At 52.0% G+C, this 6,514-nt stretch overlaps 1 protein-coding gene across 1 annotated transcript; it reads left to right on the forward strand.

Moving 5' to 3' along the window:
• Positions 1-916: 916 nt before the first annotated feature.
• LOC142048785 (ubiquitin carboxyl-terminal hydrolase 42-like) lies at positions 917-5,204 on the forward strand. Its single transcript, XM_075075978.1, has 9 exons — positions 917-941; positions 1,550-1,750; positions 2,207-2,317; positions 2,861-2,931; positions 3,382-3,464; positions 4,239-4,350; positions 4,738-4,878; positions 4,992-5,092; positions 5,195-5,204. Exons 1-9 carry the CDS (start codon positions 917-919, stop codon positions 5,202-5,204), a joined length of 855 nt encoding a protein of 284 aa, XP_074932079.1.
• The last annotated feature ends 1,310 nt before the right edge of the window (positions 5,205-6,514 follow it).

Genomic DNA, 6,514 nt, shown 5'->3' on the forward strand with positions numbered 1-6,514 from the left:
CGTCCCCCTGCGTCCCCGTGTCACAAAGGGGGGGTGATGCGGCACCCGCCCAGCGCTTGTGAGCTCACCTGGCCAGGGCTTGTGATCCTGAGGAGCGGGCCAGGGAAGGCCAGTTGGGCTGAGCTGGCCTTGGGGACAACTCGGCTCCTGCCTTCGCTCCTCGCGTGGCTCCTCTTTTCCAAGCATTCCGCGTTTACTGCCCACTTCTCCCCAGCTTCCATCGTCTCCCAAAGGTAATTCTGATCTGACTTGCAGGACAGATCATAGAGTAGGTAGATCCAGGATAGAAGTAGGGGCTGTTCTAGACTTTCCGAGCCCTAGGCCGAGCTATTGCACCTTTCCAGGCTGGCCGGATATTTGCTAATACTTCTTTCTTTGCCAGAACCCAGTGTAGGTAAGTAGGGGGGTGGCAGCGTAGTCGGAGGCATTGGGGCAGCCTAGAATCACCAGAAGCCCACCCTGACTGATGCAGTAGGAAGGGTGACAGAAAAGGAGCGCGGCAACTGCAGCCGTTGAAGCAGCAGGAGCAGCAGCCTAAAGCCAGTCGCTCCTGCAGACAGGGGGGAAGTGTGGGCTAGAGAGCCAGAGCGGGCTCTGCTGCTAACGGTGGCAACAGGCCGGCAGCAGGTCCTCTTCAGAGGCGGTGCCATGCACTGGAGTCTTTCAAATGGGCCTTTGAAATTGCTGTGAGCTGTGGCCCTGTGGCAGCGATGGTGAGGGCGTCAGCCTGCAGCTCCGCGGCTGTTACAGGTACCACTGAAACAGGTGTGATGGCAGATGCTGTTCTGTGGGTTTTGTTTGAGGGGTTTTTTAAAACTCATTTTGTTGACCTACAATTCTTCCTTTGCAATCAGGTGACGGGACTCCTGACATCCTCTGTCATCCAGCGCTATCCCCTCTGTTCCTGAGAGGAGCGATGGCCACAACGGGGAACGACTCCTGTGAGTAACGGCTTCACCGGCAGGCTTGGGCTTTGCGAATCCCCAAAGGCAGCGGGCGCGGCTGGTGCCCCTTCCCTGAATGCTGACGTGCTGACCACCTGGAGTAGCGAATCCTGGGGCGTTTCCTGGTAGCAGCCAGACTCAGCCAGGTGTTTTCGGTTCAACAGCAGAAAACACGTTTTGTCACTCCTCTGCCACTCTGCACAAGCCTTTGAAAGATGTCATTGCTCGTAGAAAGGTCTGGCATCAGTAGGGGTACCTTCTGTGCTAGGTCCTTGCTTGTTTTTGTCAAGTTACACTCAGGAAAAGGGAAGGCTTGGCCTGCTAATCCAATTGAGGACTCTAGAGGGAAAGGAAGGTAGCCCGAGGCACAGAAATCAGGCTGTGGGTTTGCTGGACTTTGGCCAAAGCAACCCGGGGAACAGCCGATTTTCAAAACTGTTTCTTGACCAGCAAATTTCAAGGGCAGTGTTAGGTTTCCCCCGATGTTTCTGTGTTGGAGGTTAGGGCTGGTTGTCCTGGGTGCTCCTGTACAGAACTCGACTGCTAAAATAGGCTTTCGAGCAGCAATTTCTTCTCATCTCTTTTCAAATGTCATTTCCCTGCAGTCATTGCCGAGGGAGTGGCTCCTCCACAAAGGATCCTGTTTCCCCCAGAGAAGATTCACATGGCCTGGCAGCAACGACAGAGAGTTGGAGCAGGGCTCTACAACCTGGGCAACACATGCTTCCTCAACTCCGTCCTGCAGTGCCTGACGTACACACCCCCTCTGGCCAACTACCTGCTCTCTCGGGAGCACAGCCAGTCGTGTGAGTCCTTTGAGGAACATCTCCTTGTCAATCTGTTGGGCTCTTCCCAAGGATTCCCAGAATCTGGAATTTGATTAAGGAGTACAGCAGCCCTTCTCTCTCAGCCCGCCAAGTTGGTGTTCTTTGAACACTCAAGCCTAGAAGCCGCTTATCGTACCTTGGTGTTCATCTTCAGAAAGGCAGCTCTTTCTAGCCCTGGGTCTCGGTCCTTATTCCTGCAAGTTCAACCCTCCTTGCTTACTGCACAGAAATCTTGGGTCAGTTAAGCTGCCCTCTGAAGGAAGTTTTCTACGCACTAAAGTGTCCTGGGCTTGTTGGGACCTTGGCACCTTGGGAGAGGAGGAGTGGAGACTGTCCTTGTAACTTCAAGATCTCCATTAGGTTTCCCACTGCTACTGGTATTTTGCTAACCTGCGAAGCTTGCTTCCCTCCCTCCCGCTCTCCCTCCCTCTTCAGGTCGTCAGCAAGGCTTCTGCATGATGTGCACAATGGAAGAGCACGTTAACATCGTCCTGCGTTCCTCAGCCAGAGCCATCCGGCCTAGGGCTGTCGTCAGTGTTCTGACACGTAAGTCGCTTCAGGTGCTTTGGCATGTTCCCTTCTGTTCTGGTACGAGACAACTACGAGCTGCTTCTTTCGTAGGCATAGGAGAACATTTCCAGCTTGGCGTGCAGGAGGACGCCCACGAGTTCTTACGCTACGCTGTCGATGCCATGCAGAGGGCTTGTCTGAGCGGAAGCAGCGAGTAGGCAAATTACCTCTCCAATGTTCCGAAGCCCGTGGGACTCCTTCGTGTACTCCCGTCAAGGAAAACCTGTGCCCAGGGTTTTCAGGCCGAGTAAAACTCCTGGAGGCGATAACTCTCTGCCTTACCATTTATTTCCAGCTTGGACATCTCTTCTCAAACCACTACCGTTGTCCATCAAATCTTTGGGGGCTTTCTGAGATCCAGAGGTACTTTTCCACAACTGTCGCTCTCCTGGAATTGTCTGTGCCCTTCTGCCTGCCTGTGAGAAACGGCTGTTCATGTGACTGGTGTAGTAGGTAGGAAGAGCATAAACCGGCACCGTTGATTTCCCCTGTCGCTGAGCGTTTTGATTTGCCTTCTAGTCACGTGCTTGAGCTGCCAAGCAGTCTCCGATTCCTACGAGCCCTTCCTGGATGTTCCTTTGGATATCCAGGTGAGATGTTTGGATATTGGGGTGCAAAATATTTCAAGGCCCCTGCAGGGGGCCCAGGTTATCTCCAGTAAAGTCCGTTGCCTTGAACCCGTGCGCCGTTACCACGCAAGAGCTTGTTGTTGGGTGGGAAGGGACCTGGACTTCCGTGCGCCGCAGGTGGAAGCTCTGTCAATGGTCTCCCTGTGCCGTGTGCTGGGTTTCAGCTGGGCAAAGAGTACGGATGGTTCCTACAGCCAAGGCGACACTGTCCTACCGCCCTGCTCTGGGCTCCCTCAATACGTGTCTGACTGCTTTTGTTATTTCTGTTCTTTTGACCACGCGTACCGCAGGCAACTCTGGTGCCCCCCAGGGGTAGCTGTTTGTTGGGATAGCGCTGGTACCCCACGGGGAGCTATTTCTTGGGGCGCTGCGTTTCCAGCAGCTTAGCGCTCTCCTTTCTTTCTCGTCCAGGAACCCTCCTCTGTCGCTGAAGCTCTGGAAGGCTTTGTCAGGCCTGAGCTGCTGGGTGGTGAAAATGGCTACAGATGTAGCAAGTAAGATGATGCCTAATGACAGCTTCCCAGTAGATCCTGGCTTATGGGATTGCGTGTCTGGGAGCACTAGTTATGGTTTGACTTATTTGGGAAACCCACTCATGACACAGCTTGGGGTTTGTGGGTTTTTTGTTGTTTTTTTTTTTTTCATTTCTTCCCCATACAACTAATCCTCCTGAATCGTCCGGAATTTGGAAAATAATACATTTGTTTCTAAGGCAGGTGTTTTTTTCCCCTTCTGCCTGAATGTTTGGAAAGCTTTGATGAGCATTTTATTCCTGGCATTGTCTGCCCTGGAGGTGGTCGGCCTTCCTAGCTCTGAAGCCGCCCGCTGAACTAGCCCTATGTCCAGAGGGGAAAAGACTCGTCCCCTGTGTGGTGGTGAGCCGAAGCCGGGAGGAGCTCTGGAGAGGGATTTGACAATGGCAGCTTCCTCAAGAAAGCAGTCAACAGTTTCATTTGAAAGGCTTTTTGGATGCTTGCGTCTCTGTGGGGGAGACCTCAGTCCTTGGGGCAGCAGCCGCCCCCGCTGGCTCTCTGAGCAGTGTTGTGGCTAGTTCTTGTCTTGTGAAGAGTCGCCTGCTGCTCTCCAGAGTGAGGCACCCTTGAACGAAGCTAGTAGCTTCAGTGAGAGCCTACGGGCTGAAGGGCTCTGCGATGCAAACACGGGCATCCGACAGCTGGGCAAAGCAAGCCGTAACTCCAGCCTACCTGGAGGAGGGTGGAGCAGGGAGAAGATAGGTTGCAACAGTCGGGTCTGTGCTTGTTTTCAAGGTGTGAAGAGCTGGTCGCTGCGTCCAAGAGGCTTACGATACACTGTTCCTCCAACATCCTGACAGTGTGCTTGAAGAGATTTGATCCTTTCTCTGGCAGCAAGATTAGCAAGGTATGTCTATGAGCGCGCTGGGACTTTGTCTGCTTGGAAGGAGACCTTTCCCAAAGCAGAATCCGTTTTTGGAAGTTGTTAGCATCTGCACAAAACGGCTATCGAGTGCAGCCATGTAAGAACAATCAATGCAATAGCTATGCCTGGCTCTTTCCCTTGTGGTAAGAGGAAAGTTCGGGTGTGAAGATAAGTTCCTATTGTGCTCATCAAGAGCTGGTTTGGCCGAGCAGAGATTTCTGCCACTTCAGTGATGAAATGGCAACACCTGCTTTTGCTGAAGCAAGAGCTATTTCTTGACCTCTAGCCTGTGTTTGGTGAGCAGGTTTTCTCAGGCTGTTTCCTAAAGGCTCTCAGGATAATTTCTGAGTCTTCTTGGTCTCTCTTCAGGATGTGGAGTATCCGGAATATTTGGACCTTGGCGCATACACATCTGAAGCGCCTGGAGAACCGCTGCTCTATTCCTTGTACGCTGTCCTGGTGCATGAAGGTTCCAGCTGTCAGGCAGGACACTATTACTGCTTCGTAAAGGTAAAAGTCAACTTTGCATTGGTGTATTGTGTGTCCTTCAGTGGTGCCCTGCCTGTGTTTTTCTTTTCAAAACCCTGCCGTTCGTCTAAAGATAGCGTTGCCTTTCGTTGCAGGGCAGCAATGGACAGTGGTACAAGGTGAACGATGCCTCTGTGCGCCTGTGTGACATCAAGACGGTTCTGCGCCAGCGCGCATATTTGCTCTTCTATGCCAGGTAATATAACAAGTGTGAAAGGGTGTTTGGAATACAGTCCCCCTCCTGTTACTGACCTTGTTGTTGCTGTTTTCCCTCAGTGGGTTTTGCTTTCCGTCCCAGGAGAGCATGAGTTCTGTCTGTTGTGCAGTTTGCCAGGTCCTTCCTTCACTCTTCCCGCTTGGCACTGCAACAAGCTGCTGTGCTTGTGTAAATCGCCAGCTGCCTGCTCTCTGAGGCTGGCTAGCTGCGACAAGGGGCAAAATGGAGGTCCGAGAGGGCATAAAGATGAGTTACTGCTCTGAAAGGGGCAGACGTGGCTGCAAGACCCTAGCCTGATTTCCAGCTCCTAGTGCTGGTTCAGGCTCCTGCGTGTCATATCAAGTGCTGCTAGAAAATGATAGGATGAGACCGAAGCCGTGAAGAGGCTGCAAGAACAACCCAAGACTAAGATGACTGTTGTTTCTTGCCAGGCAAATGAAAAACCAACACACAGCAAGAGGAAACACCCCTGTGAAGAGGAGGATGAAATTGCACTCCAAAGAAAGCAGCAAAAGACAGAAGCGAGCATTCCAGTGATGCAAAATGGGAAAAGAAATGCAAGGAAGTGAAGAAGGAAGAGATACCCAAAGAGAGCTCTGGAGGGGAGGACTAAAACGTAAGCAACGTTTGCAGCATCACCAGGAAATGTTGCCTCACTCTTTGCCAGGCGTTTCAGGTGTGTGGCTTATGGAGAGATGCATTGAGTACAAGTGTGCCTGAGCTTGCCATCGCAACCTGCGACCGACCAGCAAAGGCTGCAGGCAAACGTTCTCAGAAGAATGCTGACCATCAAACCTGACATTTAGATTGAAGCAATAAAATTTTCCTCATAACCAAACCCAGTCCGAGGCGGTGTTGCCTGATTTCTGTAGAGAGTTTGACCACGCAAGAAATAACAGAGGGGTTCAGGGCTTTTTTAATTATTTTTTCAACTCAAGACTTCCTTTGCAGAGGTGAAGCTTCAGCCAGAGCTGTGGCTCACTTGATACTCATTTCTGCTCTCTTTAGCAAGGTGACGGCATGCGGAATGTTAGGTTTCATTTTGACATGACTTTTTCTAGTAAATCTCCCTCCCCCTTCTCTTTGAAAGAAGAGAGGCTGTGCTAACTGTTCCTGTATTTCTTTCAGTCTTACAGAGGTGAGTCAGGGGCTCCTCAGGTGATAAGAGCCAAGGGAGACGCCAGTGAACTACCTCAAAGGAGCAAAGGGCCGTTCCTCTAAGAAGGTGGCATGGCCACCAGCCCAGCTGAAGTGCCTCTACGCCAATGCACGCAGCATGGGCAACAGACAGGAGGAGTTGGAAGCCACCGTGCTGCTAGAAAGCAACGATCCAGTTGCCATTACGGAACTTGACGGGACAAATCCCCTGACTGGAGTGCGGCTACCGATGGCTCCAGGCTG

The sequence above is a fragment of the Phalacrocorax aristotelis genome, chromosome 27, assembly GCF_949628215.1.
Source record: "Phalacrocorax aristotelis chromosome 27, bGulAri2.1, whole genome shotgun sequence".
NCBI lineage: Eukaryota > Metazoa > Chordata > Aves > Suliformes > Phalacrocoracidae > Phalacrocorax > Phalacrocorax aristotelis.

Coding starts and splice junctions, on each gene's coding strand:
- LOC142048785 (XM_075075978.1), top strand. CDS start 917: ATGGCCACAACGGGGAACGACTCCT. Junction 1,751..2,206: donor TCGGGAGCACAGCCAGTCGT/GTGAGTCCTTTG, acceptor CTCCCTCTTCAG/GTCGTCAGCAAGGCTTCTGC. Junction 2,932..3,381: donor ATGTTCCTTTGGATATCCAG/GTGAGATGTTTG, acceptor TTTCTCGTCCAG/GAACCCTCCTCTGTCGCTGA.